The following is a 17,688-nucleotide window of genomic DNA, read 5'->3' as shown; positions in this document are numbered from 1 at the left end:
CTCTCCATGAATCAATGCTGATCCTAGTGTTGGCTTTTCCTGCTTCAGCCTCCCGACCGCGGTCGGAGGGAACAGGGGAGACACCGGCACCCGGTCGGAGACGATAACGTTTCTCGCTGCAGAGCCCCGTCACTTCACAAGACACGGAAAACCTCTGTTGGTCTGGAGGAACTGCAGCACTTATTTCTGCACAAATGTCCACTGTACATTCACTAGATATTCTCAGAGCTACTAACTCTTCTGCTGTGTGTAGTGTGCGCGCATGCATGTGAGGTGGAGCGAGGGCAGAGGAGCAGAGTACAGCAGAGACTCCGGCCCTGGAGACCAAAGCTACGGTCTCCCCCGCGTCCTCCGACTGCGGCCAACACTATTTAGCAAGACGGGCTTCACTAGATATAACTTTGCGATTTTGGTGCTTCCGTGTAGTTTGTGTTGGAGTCTGAGTCTGAACAGCATAGCCACACGCGAGCGCGCATGGGAGACCGACCCGGTAGATTTATATGTGTAAGAAGTTACAAACAGTCCCTTTAAGTTGCGTACTTGGTGTATCTATACTGGAAAAACAAAGTTCGGAAACTTGTGTTTGGTGGATTATTTCTCTGTTGTCTCAATGCTAATTGGCATTGTCTTTTACATGGTTGAAAAGCTTGTTTATTTACCTTCACAATGATGTCCAACTTGTAAGGATCATGCATTTGTGGGATGAGCAGCACAGCTGATTATGTGGGTAGCGCCCAAGAAAAATTTGCCAAAATGCTCTGCCAATGGTAAACAGTGTATTCTCCTGTTGGTGTTGACTCTTGTTTTGAGTTGTTTGGTGGATTGGATGATTGAACTCTCTATCAGTAACAAGGAACAAACAAGACATATTGGCTAGTCTACACTTTATTAATTTAATACAATATGTCAGGAGCCTCAGTAGCGGGTGGAAGATCCATATCCATATGCAGCCTGGCACAAGGTTCCGAACTTTTTTTTCTCCTGTTTATTTTGTTTCAATAGAGAAAGGTCTGCTTCCACATGCTTTTATTTTGAAGGCAAGTTCTCTCCTCCTCTGGTTTCCGGCTGCCTGTAGTTGACTTGACAACACTGAGCGATCAACCAAACGTCCCGCCCGATCTTCACGGTTGCCATGGTAGACAATACGAAGTCCCGCCCCTTGACCTAAACTACACTCTACGTGATTGGCTAGCGCGTATGTCATCATGACGTTACGGCGATTTCATTGGCTAATCCCACCGCTCGTCAAAAATGTAAACTCAACTCAACTTCCTGCTTTTGTTAGGTTGTCCTCGCACACTGTCATGTTGTTAACCTGACATGTTTTTCCATCAACTCTGACACAACAAGACAACCGTGTCCGTAAAGCTTTTTATTCCTCAGAGCAGTTGAACATTACACTGCTGGGTCGATGTCTAAAGATAACCGTCATGATGGACGGCGGAGAGGAGCAGGACAGCACCGCCTGGGCCTGAGAGCTAACCAAGGTGGAGAGCAGGGAGGCAGGGAGAGGTCTGGCAGCAACAGCTCAGGATCCTCTCACGGGGGAGGCAAGAAGAACGCCTCCATGACTGCTTTAATGGTACGTAGTGACATGTTAACAGCTGAAATACAGCAGGGGATGTAGTCAAGGGCGTTAAAACACCCATACACTCCTACTAGCTAGCTTTGAGCTAAGTGACTGGATAGATTGAGGATGGGTTCAGTCAGCTGATCCAGTTACAGTAGGAAAGGAGCATTTTAGGGTGACCTGTGTGCAAACATGGTGGTCCTGAAGTGTTTCCCAATTCACCAGCACCCAATTGTGCATTGCTTACTAAATTGTGCATTGCTTACTAAATTATGATAAATAGCCTTGTAGGATTTGTGAGAAGATGAGAAGATGCTAATGCAGCATGAGATTTGTGAGAAGATGAGAAGATGCTAATGCATTATGAGATTTGTGAGAAGATGAGAAGATGAGAAGATGCTAATGCAGCATGGGATTTGTGAGAAGATGCTAATGCAGCATGGGATTTGTGAGAAGATGAGAAGATGCTAATGCAGCATGAGATTTGTGAGAAGATGAGAAGATGCTAATGCATTATGAGATTTGTGAGAAGATGAGAAGATGAGAAGATGCTAATGCAGCATGGGATTTGTGAGAAGATGAGAAGATGCTAATGCATTATGAGATTTGTGAGAAGATGCTAATGCAGCATGAGATTTGTGAGAAGATGAGAAGATGCTAATGCAGCATGAGATTTGTGAGAAGATGAGAAGATGCTAATGCATTATGAGATTTGTGAGAAGATGCTAATGCAGCATGGGATTTGTGAGAAGATGAGAAGATGCTAATGCATTATGAGATTTGTGAGAAGATGCTAATGCAGCATGAGATTTGTGAGAAGATGCTAATGCATCATGGGATCTATGTGTGTATTTGTAAGATTTGTGAGAAGATGCTGATGCAAAGGCTGAGGACACTAGCTGCTGAACCATAATCGTGCCACCTGCACTTTATGATGATCCACTTATTTATTGTTCTACTTTGTGACTGAATGTTTTTAATGTTTGTTTTTCACTGCAAAGAGCTGCTAAACTGTCTTTCGTTGTTTTCAATGACAATGACAATAAAGTCTATCTATCTATCTATCTATCTATCTATCTATCTATCTATCTATCTATCTATCTATGCATCATGAGATTTGTGAGAAGATGCTAATGCATCATGGGATTTGTGTGTGTATATGTATTGTCATGTCAGTAGATAGATAGATAGATAGTAACTTTATTGATCCTGAGGGAAATTCAAGTTTCCAGCATCACAGTTCCATAGTGCAAAACATGTTAGTAAAAAGGCAGTAAAAAAGTTAGTAGTGCAAAGTACAAAAAAATATACCAGATATAAAAATACAGGGAGATGAAGAAAACTGTGAAAACTGAGTATAGTGCAGTGTAACTCCAGTAGCTTAGTCTATGAAAGTGCACTGTGTGCATTATTGTCTGTCCTGCAGACTGTCCCCCCACACTCCCCCTAGAGAGGTGTTGTACAGTTTTTGATGGCCCGGGGGACAAAGGATTTCCTGAGTCTGTCTGTAGAGCAATTGGGGAGCAGCAGCCTACCGCTAAACGAGCTCCTCCGTTTGGTGATGACGGCGTGCAGAGGATAGCAAAAATTGTGACAGCAGGAGTGTTGAGTCTGTATCACATGGTCATCTATGCTCTCCCTGTGTGTCTTCTTTGCAGGACTTTGTCAGTTTGTACCATTTGTAGGCGGTCAAACCATGTGGGCATGTGTGTGTGTTTTGTCCCCCCAGCAGCCTATGAATCATCAGATGCCGAGTCCAATCAGATCCAGAGCATCATCACCCTGTGTGGCTAATGCACGGCCAGGCTAGCGTTAGCACACACTGTCTCTGAGCCTGCAGCTATATACTCTCATCATCACTGGCAACACAGGATGGGGGGGCAGAGCGGCAGGCCTGCTGTGTGCACATGACTGCGCAGTGGTGTTGTGGCAGAAGGAGAGTGAGAGATGAGAAACAGAGAGAGAGAGAGGGGGCTCTGATGCAGAGCAGGGAAAAGCAGAGAGAGAAGCTGTAAATATAGGAAGCTCCTTGCAGGGGAAAGCAGAAGAGAGTGGCTTTGCAGACAGACAGCAGCAGGCCTAAGAAACGGCTGCTAACTCAGCAGAGCACTGAGGGGCTCAGGCTAGATTACAAGCATAGTCAAAGTGAAAGGCAGGACTGGCGGACTGCTGAGCACTTGTCTCACTCAATCGCCACTGGGAGAGGAGTTGACACAGCTGGGCAAGTTGCTATAGCAGGGAGGACTACACAGTAGGAGTCTATTTTGGTCGTGCCGTCAGATGACGATGTCACCTTGCACCAGTGGCAGTGCTGGTGAGGAGGAACAGGTTGCCTGAAGTGGGCTGAAAAAAGTATGTCAGTTGTGGATAAGGACGAAGAACCTGCTTACAGACTGTACTTCTATTCTGTATGTATCCTCTAATCTTTTGATTTTTGTCTGTGTCTCTCCTAATGAGCGAGATCTCACCCACTGTCGTGCTACTTGCATCTGTTTGTAAACCTTGCCAAAAGGGAAACCTTACACTTGCCCCTTACTCAGTACAGTCTATAAAATAAGCGCTCTCTCTGGTGCATGGGGGAAGGATTGCTTGGACAGAGAATATAACAGAAGTTATGCTCCACAGTGTCTATCTTATTTTTCTACAGTGGAGCCAAGGCGACAGCTTGTATACAGCTGGTTAAGTGGATCAAGCGAATGTTGCTGTAAGCCTTTTCTTTTTGCCTCCGGCTGCTGCACATAGTTAGCCATCAGTTGTAAGTAGGTACGGTATTCTCACAACATTCGTCTGTCATCAAAAGGCTGCCAAGCCCAGTAAACGCAGAGTAAATATTTGCAGACTTTAGATTGTGGATGGTGCATTGATGCTGACCTACGTCACTAGTTCTTGCTCTTTTTTAGCTTTGGCCTGTGTTGTTTGATGTTCTTTTATCTCTTTTGTACTCCTTTTCTTCTTGGCCGAATAAAGCTCAGGCCACTCGACATGTAAAGAATTTTTCGCTCACCAAAAGTAGGTCAGCTGGGTATCTCCCTTAGGGACATTAAATAGTATCAGACTAATACACGCATGCTGCTCCTGCATGTATAACGCCTAATGAGCCATGTTCACATTCATTGAAGCATGGTCTGCAAAGATTGTTACATGTTATGTTACATAAACATGGGCCTAATTATCACTTGTTTCGTCAAAGCCTTGGAGAAGACATAAACTGTATCCCTCTTCTTTTTCTAGTGTGTTGCAAGAGGAATAATTTAGCTGGAGCTTTTCGTGTCTGAATAGTGTTGCTAGTGAGAGATGGCCAGGAAAAGAGAGAGAACGGTTTGTTCCATGACTCATTTGCTATTAAGAGGAGAACTGGCCCTCGATTTTTGTGTTGGTTTCAGGTAATGATGTATTTTAAGTGTGAAACCACATCTTATAGTTGTCTGACCAAAATAGCCAAGTTTGCTCTGGACTCCAACATTAGATTAAATCATTTATGAGCAGCACAGATCAGGCTATTCTGCTGGGAACACAATGAGTGGAAGATCCCGAATGATAAGCCTCTAGGTATTAGCTTCTGTGCTGTTTTGTAACCAGATTGCCAGAAGTCAGAATATTAAGGGATGTACAGATTACAAAGGACCATTATATCATGTAGACTGTTGGGTACATTGTGTATTTTCGTGTTTGTCATTGCAATTGAGTTGTAGATGTTATTGCTTTGAGCGTTTTGCACATTTGGTCTATGTATTAATTCATGAGCCGTTTGACCAAAGTGTTATGTGACAGGATGTTTCTCAGTGAGGATGCAGAGAGTTGTTGACGCCGTGTTTCATCAGAGGGCATCTTAATGTCCCATAGGTAAAGGATGTGATGAATGACTTCACGCAGAATTTATTTTGGTTCACAGTGTGTCTGCTCCACCCGAGGTTACAGTCAAGTTCACTGATGCATAGACAATGTGTAGGTCAACCATGATGCATGCTGGGCACAAAGCGGGTTTAGAGTTCCTGCCTCTAGCTGTTTCTTGTCACAGTGTGTACTAGTAGACCTCCTCCATGAACTGGGACGAATAATTGAAACAGCATATTACAAAACCCTCTCTTGTGGTACTGAATGGAAGGATTAGGGATTTGATATAGTCATTTTTAAATAGCAATTAGTACTTTTATTGATTAAGAATGTTTTGTTAACTTATTTTGCACATTTTTGTGTTACTATGCAGGCACAGGATAGATGACTCTTCCCTCTGCTACACACATTTAACTTGTGTTTTGTGACATTTATATCTGTTTTAGGTTTGAATGATATGTACTCTGTTACACACAGTTTGATGTCAGATACCTTTAAAGGTCCCATATTATAAAAAAGTGCGATTTTCATGTTTTTTTTATTATAAAGCAGGCTTAAGTCCTATATAAATACTGTGATCCACAGGGAAATACACACAAACCCGTATTCAGGAACTCTGCATTTGAAACAAGCTGTCAGGATTTCTGCCCATTCGTGATGTCACAAATATACAATATTAAACACAATTTTAAACATAAACATTCTAAACGTGTCCCAGTTTATTCCTGGTTGCAGTGTATGTGAATGTCATTAGCTGACAGGAAGTACACATGGACCCAAGCTGTTGCCTAGCAACGCAATTCTGTTGCAATTGCATCGCAATTCCGTCAAAATTCGCTAAAACGGAGCGTTTCAGACAGAGGGTAAATACAGGCATATTCAGGCCGATAGTATGGGGAAAATAAAGGTTTTTTTTAACATTACAGCATGTAAACATGTTCTACTAGAAACACAAAATAAAAGTATGAACCTGAAATTGAGCATGATATGGGACCTTTAAAATAATAACACGTTGAATAAATTCAGAAATCAATTGATTTGCTTGTTTAAGAAAACATGTTTAGGGCTATGATAATAACACTATACTGTTGTACACAACACTTTAACCACTGTACAAAATCAGTGTGCAAGGGGTATTGAAATAGAGGTAACCATAGCAACACTACTCCTGCTTCAGACTGTTACTGGTTAGCTCACCAGTACAACTATTTAGTTTAAAGAACAAGGCTGGTGATATTCTGTGTTTTACTACATCTCTTAACTCTTTAAGACCGGATGCAACATATGCGTGTATAATACTTACCAATGTCCCTACCCTGTGTGTGGCACACAGCCCCAAACCCATTCATTTCTAATGAAGACGTAAATCTTTGAACGTTTTACTGAACTCAATGAATCCCACATCTTTTCTCTATTTTGTCTATCGTCACATACTGCATGTCATGAGTCATGACTCATGTCGTACTGCTCTACACCAAGTTGGCTGTTGGATAAAGTGTAAAATTGAGGTTTCGAATGTGTTTTCTCGCGCAGGCATCTTTTCAGCGATCCAACAGCCATGACAAGGTGAGGAAGATCGTCGCTGAAGAGGGCCGTGCTGCTCGAAATCTCATTGCCTGGAGTGTACCTCTCGAGAGCAAAGAGGAGGAAGGTAAGTAGTAGCTGCATCCAAAACAAACTTTCTGTGCATGCTAATATGCTATCATTCTGCTTTGTGGCAGGTTTCACATTATTGCCATATCAACATCACAAGAGTAAATGGAGTATGACATGTGTATTGTTTAGGTCCTCAATGTACAGTGGTAGGTGTTGCCGATGTTTACTTTAGGGGATTTCCCATGTCTTTGGACCAGTGGAGGATGTTTAGTCATTTATTTGGAGTATTACAGTGACCATCTTTGGTAATGTCACTCACAGTGTATGAAAGAAGGAACACAATGATCATTTTTCATCTCATAGACTGATAAATAAAGGAGTGTTGAGAATCTCTCATGCGAGCTTAAGCTTACACCGATGCCTGGTCCTTTGTTATATAGAAGAACATTATATTTTTGGTGGCACAGGTCACTGTGGTTCACTGTGTTTAGTCAATAGAATATTATGTAACAGGCTTTGAATTGTCTACATAGTCCTATAACACCGGTAAGACGGTAACTTTCCACTTGTCTGTTCAACAATATAGTTTCCTGTATAGCATGGTTGGCAGTGCTCCATCACATTATCAAAGAAAGCTCCTTTTAGACCAGCTTACTCAGAAACCTTCACAGCCTCTCACACTTTCTCACTTTTGCTCTGGTTCTCCCTCTTCTTTGTGGATCAGCTCAGTTATTTTATTCAAGGCGTATTTGCTGCTCTTGAGTTTCGTGCCATGAATGCACACCCCCACTTTGGAGAAGCAGACAGGAGTACCGGCACTGAAGCAAAGCAATGGACTGCAGTGGACGGGGACAGTAGAAAAACGTATTTTAAGCCACCTAAAAGAAAGGCCCACCTAAAAAAGTCAATTAGTTTAAGTGTGCACCATATTTAGATTATTTTCACGGCTTTACCTTGCCATCAGACAGCCCTTTCCGACTGGGAAGTGAAGCTGTTATATCCATCTATGCTCTCTTCAGAGCCACCAGACTTCACCAACTCTCGTGTTCTGCAAGGTAAAATTACTGTTTTTCTCAAAGGAGTCTGGTGGCTTTGAAGAGATCATAGATAACGGCTCAGTTCCCTGTTGGAAAGGGTTCTCTGACAGCAAGGTAAAGTGGTGAAAATATTCTAAATATAGCGTAACACTTAAAGGTAGGGTTGGTAAAGATTTTAGAAACATTTTTGTTATATTAGTTGAAATTCTCATAACATCCTGACAGCATGAATAAATGAAATGCTCTGACAAAAAAAAGAATTTGGTATCTGTGGCTGTCGCAGGACGGTAATAAACCCGTCCAATCATTTCATTTGGCCCAAATGTAATGATTGGACGGACTGCCTGCCTACCTACCTGTGTGCACTCTGCCCGTGCACTCATTGCGCATCACAGAGTCTTCCACAAGCTGCTAGCTTGACTGAATAGCCATGTTTGGCGTTAACGTTCATTATTATATGTTTATGTTTGTAATGATAATAGTGGGAGTGGCTTTGGAAGGAGGCCTGAAGCAACAGACTATCAGAGTTGCCGACTTGGCGACTTTCTCTCTAGATTTAGGGACCTTTGGAGCTAGTTAGCAGCTAATCCTCTCCTCTATGGCATCAGCAACACCTCCATCAATAAACTCCAACTGGTCCAGAATGCAGCTGCCCGGCTCCTCACCCACACCAAATCATGGCATCACATCACCCCAGTCCTGAAAAACCTTCACTGGCTCCCCGTCTCCCACCGGATCACGTACAAAATCCTGACCCTCACCTACAAAGCCCTCCACCAGCTTGCCCCCCCCTTATCTCTCTGACCTCCTCTCCCCCTACCAACCTCAACGGTCCCACAGATCCACCTCAGCTGGTCTACTCTCCACCCCCGAGTCCAACCTCCGCAGCTTTGGGGACAGAGCATTCTCCAGGGCAGCTCCCAAGCTGTGGAACTCCCTCCCAAAACTCATCAGAGACTCCAATTCCCTCACCATATTCCAGTCCCGCCTCAAGACCCATCTTTTCTCCTCTGCTTACTTGTTTTAAAAAAATCTAGTGTACTGTTGCAAGTTTCTCAAGGTCGCCCACCTGCCTTTAAACTGATATTGATTTGTTTTAGGTGGCTAAAATATGTTTTTCTGCTGACCCTGTCCACAGCAGTACATTGCTTTGCTTCCGTGCCGGTACTCCTGTCTGCTTATCCAAACTTAGGGCGTGGTGACTGCCATCATTACATTACTGTAGGTAATACAGTGACTGACTTTGGATAAGTACCTCATAACCCCATTTAAGAAAATCCAATTATCCCTTTAAGGTGTCATATGGATTCTTCTGTTTACATGTATCGTCCACAACTGAATAGTCATTTACCTTCGACACTCCTATTAGGGGTATTGTTTTGTCCACCTCTCTGTTTTGGGGATTTTTGTATTAACAACTACTCACAACCACGTTACTATCACCTGTTTAATAACTGTCCATAATCATCTCATATGCATGTTGAATGTTACTTTCATCAGGATCATTAGAGATTGTTTATTTTACTATATATAAGCCTAATTTTTTTTTTCCTCCACATAGCAAAGTCCAAAAGCAACTCCAGTGGCAGCTCCAAGGTCCAGAGGCTCAACACTGGACAACAAAGGAATAAGAAACAGGTTAGTGTATCATCTTCTTCCACTAGAGGGCACCATTCACCAAGCTAAGGCATCGACTGTATTCCTTTTGCCTCACACTGCAAGTGGATCTGTGATGGTCATGAAACTCCCTGTTTTTGCATTTTGTAAGTCAGTCTTGGAAAAGCTGAGTTCACAAAGAAAAGGGAAAAAAAGTAACCAATCCTAGTCTGCAATTGTAGTGGGTGACCCTTCCAGAATATTCTTTTGTGGCACCACACCAAAATCTTAATGTCATTTAGCATTAGACTTTAACATGCTTACAAGGATGATGTTATGAGACAGGACATGATGTAATGGTGTGACAGCAAGATTGTTGCCAACAACAATTTGCCACTGACTGGGCTAGTAAAATCCTATTTAAGCTAATGTATTATTTTCTTTTAGTTCCCATATTTATTGATGCTTTCAGTTTTAATATTTAATACTTCTTGAAACCACTGGGGTAATGTGTGGTGCCAATATTGCCACAAGGGGGTACAAATCTCCCTATTTTACAATGGTGGAATGTAACTAAGTACATTTACTCAAGTACTGTACTTAAGTACAATTATTAGGTACTTCTACTTTATGTGAGTATTTAAAATGTATGCTACTTTATACTTCTACTCCACTACATTTTCATTTTTTTTCATTTGTTTTGTACTTTTTACTGCACTACATTTATTTGACAGCATGATTACTTAGCAGATTCAGATTATTAATACAAAATATAAACCAACTAATAAATTATGATGTATTGTTATGAATTAAACTTTAGTTGTTGACATTAGCTCCACGTGCTGCAACAATAGTGACACATTAATGCAGCAATAATTATAGTTCAGTGATACACTATATTATTCTGAAAAAGGCCATTCTGAATAATGAGTACTTTTACTTTTGGTACTTTAAATATATTTTAATGCCAATAATGGTGTACTTTTACTTAAGTAACATCTTGAATGCAGGACTTTTACTTGTAACAGAGTATTTTTACACTGTGGTGTTGACATTTTTACTTAAGTTAAAGATCTGAGTACTTCTTCCATTTCTGCTATATTGTGTCATGCATAGATAATATGCCCAGCTCAAACAGGCTTACAAGACACCATTATTTAGAAAATAAAGAAAAGACAAAGGCTGAAACCAGAGTAGCAATATAAAGTACTAATAATGCTAAACAAATAAACCATACTGATGTTGTTTCCAAGCTTGAGAAACAAAAGTAGTTTAGTAGTAGTAGAAGTTCTTAACTCATCATAGTTTGGACAATACAAAAGAAAATGTGATTCATTTTCAACTTCTCCTAACTCGCGTAAAACCTTGTTTTAAAATCCACTGACTTCAAGGGCCAGAGGAAGGATTCCTGTTCTTAACTGTGCAACTAAAGACCTTTGACTCCTTGATACGTTTGCTATAACATAAGATTCAGTGCCATAATTGTGCTTGATTTGAATATATGTTTGCAATTTTGGATTTAACAATATATCTTTCAACCATTTTTCTTCAAATCTAGCAAGTAACTTTCTTCTAATTCTGTTCATGCTGCATGATAAATTACTATAAATACATTGCAATTCAGCTTCCTCAAAAATAGCATGAAGTTCTGTAGCCCATGGAGCATTATTTGATTTACTCCAAAGAAAAACCCTCTTATTGATCCTGTATTGTGACATATTCGATTCCACAGTCTAATCATTCACATTTTAACATTATTGAACCAGGAATCCAACCCATATCACCCTGAACAGCCAAAAGCTGTCACTGTTGCTTTGGTGCTATACATGCATGGTTTGTAATATAAGGCATGTAATAGCTGAACCTTGTATGCCAGGCAAACATGGAAAAAATGCTGTGGCTGCTATATATAAACAACTAAAGACTTGCATGACACTGTAATGAGTTTGTCATTGTTACCGTAATGTTTGTTTTTGTCTCCCCAGAATGCTGGTGTGGACGGTAAAGGCACAGCTGGTGCCTTGTTGGACAAAGGGGCAGAGAAGAGCCCCACCAAAGTCAGACAGCCCCGCAAGGTGGACCTGCGAGCACGCTACTGGGCCTTCCTCTTTGACAACCTGCGTCGGGCGGTGGACGAGATTTACGTGACCTGTGAATCTGATCAGAGCGTCGTAGAATGCAAGGTTAGTCTGCTTTTGAGGAGAAACGATAGGCCCAGGGTTCACGATCTAAACAGACCAAACTGGAACCCCTTCTTAAATTGTGGAGACTGAAGGGTGTTCGGATGTATGAACACTAGAGGGGGGCATTGAGCTCATAACAAAGGTTCTCCCTCACAGCTCACATTCCTCCTGATTTCTGCTTTATGTCAGAGGGGCTCTCTGAAGGCTCGCTGCTGAAAGAATTATCACAGGACTCTCTCTTGTGCCTGGCTGACTGAATATTGATGACAGACTGTAAACAATATTGTATATGCATTGTGTTTGTCGTCATACTGAAATGAGGCTTGGCCGTTTCAGCTCCTTTTTGGTCCACATGTTGCACGTTAAACCAGCGGCATTATTCTCTGTGTTTGTTTGTTGTGGTGTGACACTGCGATGTTGCTCCGGGGCGTGTTGGTATGATACTGCCGGTCGTGTGTTTTATTGATTCTTCTGCCATGCTGCATTATGCTGAGCATGGTTCTGGTGACGTTCTGCGGTCAGTACCGTAGCCCAGTTCCCCTGTGGTGCGGTTGGCTTGCTGTCAGTGCCACAGCACCGCTCCCTGTGGTGTGATCAGCATGTTGTCAGCTGGCCTGTGTCAGACATCTGGCTAGTAGTAGGTGTTTTTTCCCCCCCTCATACCACTGTATCCATCTACACCCTAATGCTGTCTAATGGCCATGGAGCTGGGCGCTGTTCATAATCCCCCATCCCACCCAGTTTGGGCTTAATGGACACTGATAGATGATGGAGTCATCTGGAGGGGAAGCAGAGTGCTCTGATAGCCCCCGACCACAAACCCCCAGTGTAGCTGTGGGCAATCTGCATTGTGTACTCTCACACAAACAACTTTCCACCCAAGAACTTATGGACGTAAACATCACATCATTGTCAGGAAGTGTTGTCTAATTCTCAGATAAGGCTGAGAATTACTGTAATGCTTTGTGTAAGTTTGAACCTCAGTGTTGATATAATGTTTTCCCACTCAGAGGGAAATTGTTCACCCAGCAGAATGATTCATATATGCTTATTAATAATGCCCACGCCTCTTTAACCCACAGCCCCCAGGCCTAATTAGTTCCTATCAACTGTTCCTTTATCCCATCCTTGATTTATTAGACGTATCACCCAGACCAGGCAAGAACGCTACTCAGCGTTCCTGTTCGCTTTGAGGAAGTTCATGTTCTGAATTTACTTTTAGATATTTTTTAAAGTGAACCAAAATAGGCTATTCTGGTCTGAAATTATTCAACTTAAAACAAAAACAATCAAAACTGTGAATGATTTACGAGAGGTCAGTCAGTCTAACCCGGGCTGTACTTGTTCATTCTTGTTTTCTATGTATGCACCACAAGCTTTTACTGCCCATCCTATTTTATGGCAATGCCTCCAGAAGGTTAAACATTTTGTCATTCCTCATGAAATGTTATGTGAGGGTTGTATTTAGGTAAGTATGCCTGTTAACATGCTGAAAGCCACTTTATAGTGCCTTCACTCATTGTTGGTTTATCTGACAGAGGGGCAGAAAACCTCTCTCCATCTCGGCCTTCATTACCAAATGAACGCCGCGCCATAGCGGTGGTCTCTGCCTGTTAACCAGCTCTAATCAGCAGACCTGCTGCCGGACACATCTTTCACTGGCCTGACTTGTCTATTAACTAAAAGCACTGTGAAGCTTTACTCTCAATTACCACTCCCTTCACGCTCCCCATCAATCAGTTGTGTTCGTTTCATTAGAGCTCTGGGAAGAAAAGCTCCACCACCTCTGGATAATCAAGCCAGTCCAAGGCATTCACTATAAGGAATTTGCCTTCTCTGTTCTTACTCAAACTTTTCAATCAAGTGTTTGTCTTTGCACATGAATATGTGCGGGTCAGCTCCAGCTTGCAAGCAACACTCTTGATCAACCTGTCAGTTTTTAAACTGACTTGAATGGTAGATTCTCAACAAGCATTTGAAATGCCAGTTATTGGTTTAGGTTGGAAACAATATGTTTTTGTTTTATCTAACTAATGAAATAGTTTGATATCACAAGCCCTGATTAGAAAATACTATCATAAAGATATAATGCTTATGCTTATATTATGCAAAACATATAACAATATCAATACAAAATCTATGAAAGCATGTTTGGGGCGATATGGCCAAAAACTTCACGATATAGATAATTTCATATCTTGAGAATGATACACTGTATATCATGAAATAGCATGTTTTCTGGTAATTCAATAAATAAATAGCTCTATATGAAATAACCACATGTTAATGCCTATTTTTGTGTGAATTAAATACTTTACATATGGAAAGTACGGAGTATTTTCTCATTTGAAGAACTTGAGTGCAAAATGAGCATAACAGTTTTAGTGAAATTATAGAGGGAAAAAATAAATATAGGCCTAGCCTAGAAACAATATAGAAAACATTTATATGATAGACATTTTTATATGATTTTGACGATATGTATATTATCATATATATGTTTTTGTTTTATTTAACTGATGAAATGGTCAATATCACGACACAAACCCTAATTAGAAAATACTAACCGGAAGATATATTGCATCATTTAATGCTTACATTATGCAATAAATATAACAATATCGACACAAAATCTATGAGGCAATGTATTTTGCAGACACTGAAATGGAAATTGTCGTGGTATTTCCTAGGTTTATGAAACAAAATTGACTGCTTTGTGCATTAATATTGTCCAACAAATGTGAAACAAAAGTGAAATCCGATGCATGTGGGTAGGGATGGGGGGGGGCGATATTGGATTTTATCGCGGATTGTGATTATAAAAAAACACTCACAATAGGTCGATCGTGGTGATTTCCATTATTGGGATAATCGTGAATATCCTCACGAGGGACTTAAAAAAGCTGTAGAGAACAGAAAAATGGAGCCTGATTTTAAAAATTCAGGAATTATCATGTAAGAAAGAACAAACTCATGCAATGTTGTTATTTTTTTTTATTTTTCCCTTTATTTATGCAGGTGGACCTTATGGTTTATGATTACCTTATTTAAGATTGTTTGTTTTTCACCAAAAACAGATGTGTCCCATATGTGATGCAATAAAAAATATTTGTTTCTTAACCAAATGTAAGGTAAAGTGATTCCATATATAGCATATTTAAATGATTATCATGGTAATATCGTGAATCACAATATTTTGGTCAGGATAACCGTGACATGAAATTTTCATATCGTCCGATGCCTACATGTGTGTCACTTACTTATTTATTTATTTATTTTTAAACCTAACTTTCTATTGGTTTGTACATTGTACCATTCTTCATGTTTGTGTTTGTAATCATTCTCCATCCTGCTGTCTTTAGGAGGTGTTGATGATGTTGGACAACTACGTACGGGATTTCAAAGCTCTCATAGACTGGATCCAGCTTCAGGAGAAGTTGGAGAAAACAGATGCCCAGAACAGGTGATCTTCACTTGCTTTTTTTTTTTCTCACTGCCTTTCTTTATCTCCCGCTCTCATTCACTCCCCTTTTTCAATTGCTCCCTGAGGTGAAACTGGAAGTGCCGGTGTCTGGTCCCTGGCTTTGAGTCACAAACAGAACGGATCAATAGCCTTGGCTTTAATTCAAAGAGATCCATCAGTTTATTGGCTTCTCTTTAACACAGTGACCACTGCAACCGTAAATTGACTAAGAAATGAAATTCCCAGTGCTGCCTCCCAATTTGTTCATTTAAAGCGTACTGTTAATCAATAAGACAACCTGAAACTTTTACATGCTCCATTTATTGCGTAAATTGCTGCAAGTGAAGCAAAACTGATTTGCCAAAGTGTGAGCCAAGTGTGCGTTTGTTCGGCAACTTGGAATTGTAGTTCGTGTTAGTTAAATAATGTTTGCCACTTTCACTTTGTTTCAGGCCAACGTCCTTAGCCTGGGAGGTGCGTAAAATGTCTCCGGGACGTCATGTGATGCCAAGCCCCTCGGCGGACAGAATGGTCCCTTCTCCAGGTGCACGCCGCGTCCTCAACTTTGGGTAAGCTCCCTTACTGTCTTTATCTCTAGTAGTGTGCTGCACCAAACCTCATTAGATATTTGATTTTATTTTAAAGGTCAACACATTTTATTTGATTAAAATTGTATCATAAGGCATCCTGTTATTAAGCAATCAATATTTTAAATGATGCACTATGCCTGTTTTTGAAAGGGTTAGGAAATGCAGACTACGTTATCTAACAATCCAGCCATTGATTCCTGATGGTGAAGCATTTGTTTAATGCAATTTGTTGAGTCTCTCACTCGTTGGCCACAGAATCAGTGGAAGGTGTAGATGAAAGTGTCAGTTAAAGACTGCTGAAGCATCGGTTCAATATGAGCACTGCTCTGTAATCGGATGCTGCAGGAAATGGATATTGATCATGACGGAGGCCTGTTGTCCAATACAGTCCTGTGCTATCTCAGAGTGGAGAGTGCTGGGGTGTCTTCAGTAGACAGGCAGCACAGTAGGAGGTGTAATGGTATAATAAAATTGAAACCTGCTGACAGTAAAGGCTTCATTGTACAGGTGCACATTTGTTTGTTCTCATGCGTGATGTGTGTGTTTCTTATTAAGTGGTGGTCCCCCGCCTGCGCTGGCTGGAGCCCGGCTCTCCCACACAGGCCCCAGCTGGGCGGACCGAGTGAAGTGCACTCAGTCCGTCTTTAGCTCCGGTCAACAGACCAACGCCCCGGTAGAAAAACTGGGTAAGTATTCTTCTCCTGCACAGACCCAGAATGCACTTTGAGAGAACGCTGTTCCTTCTAGGACTGTCCTCGACCAAAGAATTAGTCGACTAACACTCATGCGATTTTGTCGACTAATCGATTAGTTGATTTAATCGACAGATCTGTAAAACTGAGTTTCTCGACAAAGAATCACACAAAAGCACCGCTTTAAATCTTGTGTTTACCGGAGATGAGCTCATAAGTTTCTTAGAGATAAGTCATTCAGCATGAAAAAAAGTATAAAAAATGACTAATCGACTAAAGAAATCTTAGTTGCATAACGACCGATTAGTCGACTTATCCGCTAAGAGGGGGCAGCCATGGTTCCCTCTTACATGGAGAGCACAGTAAGGCCCCGATCAGACAGAGCGCGTTTTAGCAGCTTAGGGCGGCTTTTTGTTATTGTTTTGAAGCGTTGAGCGCCTCACGTTTATCCGCTCTGTGTGCCTCGTGTTTTTACAGGAGCACCTTGAACGCCTCGAGTTGGAAAAAAAATCAACTTAGAGCAGAAAAACGCCCGACGTCATTAGCTTTTTGCTCATTGTGGTGACTTTTGCTGGATACCCGGAACTGTATGACGTTACTATTAACTATTTGGGTCTCGTACAGTTCATGGTTTGTAATAAGATAACGTTGGCACTCATTTGGTGGTTGCCTAGCAACATATAAAATAAAAAATATTCAGGAAACTGCAAAAAAGGCTCTGTGTAATCGGGCAACAAACAGGCGTTTTCCGCAAAACGCGCTCTGTCTGATCAGGGCCGAACACATCATCTTTTCCTTGACTGACACAGCTCCTCTCCTGTTTTCCAGCTAAAAAGGATGCTGAGGGCTGGGAGACGGTCCAGCGAGGACGTACTGCCAAGCCTCGCTGTGCCGCCATAGTTACAAAAGTCAGTCCTCTCTTGGCTCATGTCGACCCGAAGCAGGACAGCGCCAAGTCTGACCAGTCACATCTGCTGCCAAACGAGGAGCAACAACTCCATCCTGAGTGTCCCCTGGACAAGGACATGACCCAGAAGGACACTGAGCAGCCGGTCCCTGCGGAGGCCGACCCCCTGGGGAAGGATGGACGTCCAGAGAACGGGAACACAATGGAGGTACTGAGGTTC

At 41.6% G+C, this 17,688-nt stretch overlaps 1 protein-coding gene across 3 annotated transcripts in view; it reads left to right on the top strand.

Annotated features, from left to right (window-relative positions):
• Window positions 1–1,279: 1,279 nt before the first annotated feature.
• scaper (S-phase cyclin A-associated protein in the ER) overlaps window positions 1,280–17,688 on the top strand; it is a 75,993-nt gene continuing 59,584 nt past the window's right edge. For 2 of the 3 annotated variants that reach the window (XM_074632951.1, XM_074632949.1), the window contains exons 1-8: window positions 1,280–1,582; window positions 6,938–7,055; window positions 9,599–9,675; window positions 11,619–11,816; window positions 15,179–15,279; window positions 15,732–15,848; window positions 16,425–16,555; window positions 17,390–17,676. In XM_074632951.1, coding sequence (XP_074489052.1) covers window positions 1,412–1,582; window positions 6,938–7,055; window positions 9,599–9,675; window positions 11,619–11,816; window positions 15,179–15,279; window positions 15,732–15,848; window positions 16,425–16,555; window positions 17,390–17,676 — 1,200 coding nt within the window. In that variant the 5' untranslated portion in view covers window positions 1,280–1,411. Of the gene's footprint in view, window positions 1,583–3,787; window positions 3,979–6,937; window positions 7,056–9,598; window positions 9,676–11,618; window positions 11,817–15,178; window positions 15,280–15,731; window positions 15,849–16,424; window positions 16,556–17,389; window positions 17,677–17,688 lie in introns of those variants that run through there. The other variant, XM_074632950.1, reaches the window with a different exon arrangement.

Source organism: Sebastes fasciatus, chromosome 4, assembly GCF_043250625.1.
Source record: "Sebastes fasciatus isolate fSebFas1 chromosome 4, fSebFas1.pri, whole genome shotgun sequence".
In the NCBI taxonomy this organism is placed as follows: Eukaryota; Metazoa; Chordata; class Actinopteri; order Perciformes; family Sebastidae; genus Sebastes; species Sebastes fasciatus.
Note: the sequence above shows the minus strand (reverse complement) of the source record. Positions and strands in the feature narration are given on the sequence as shown.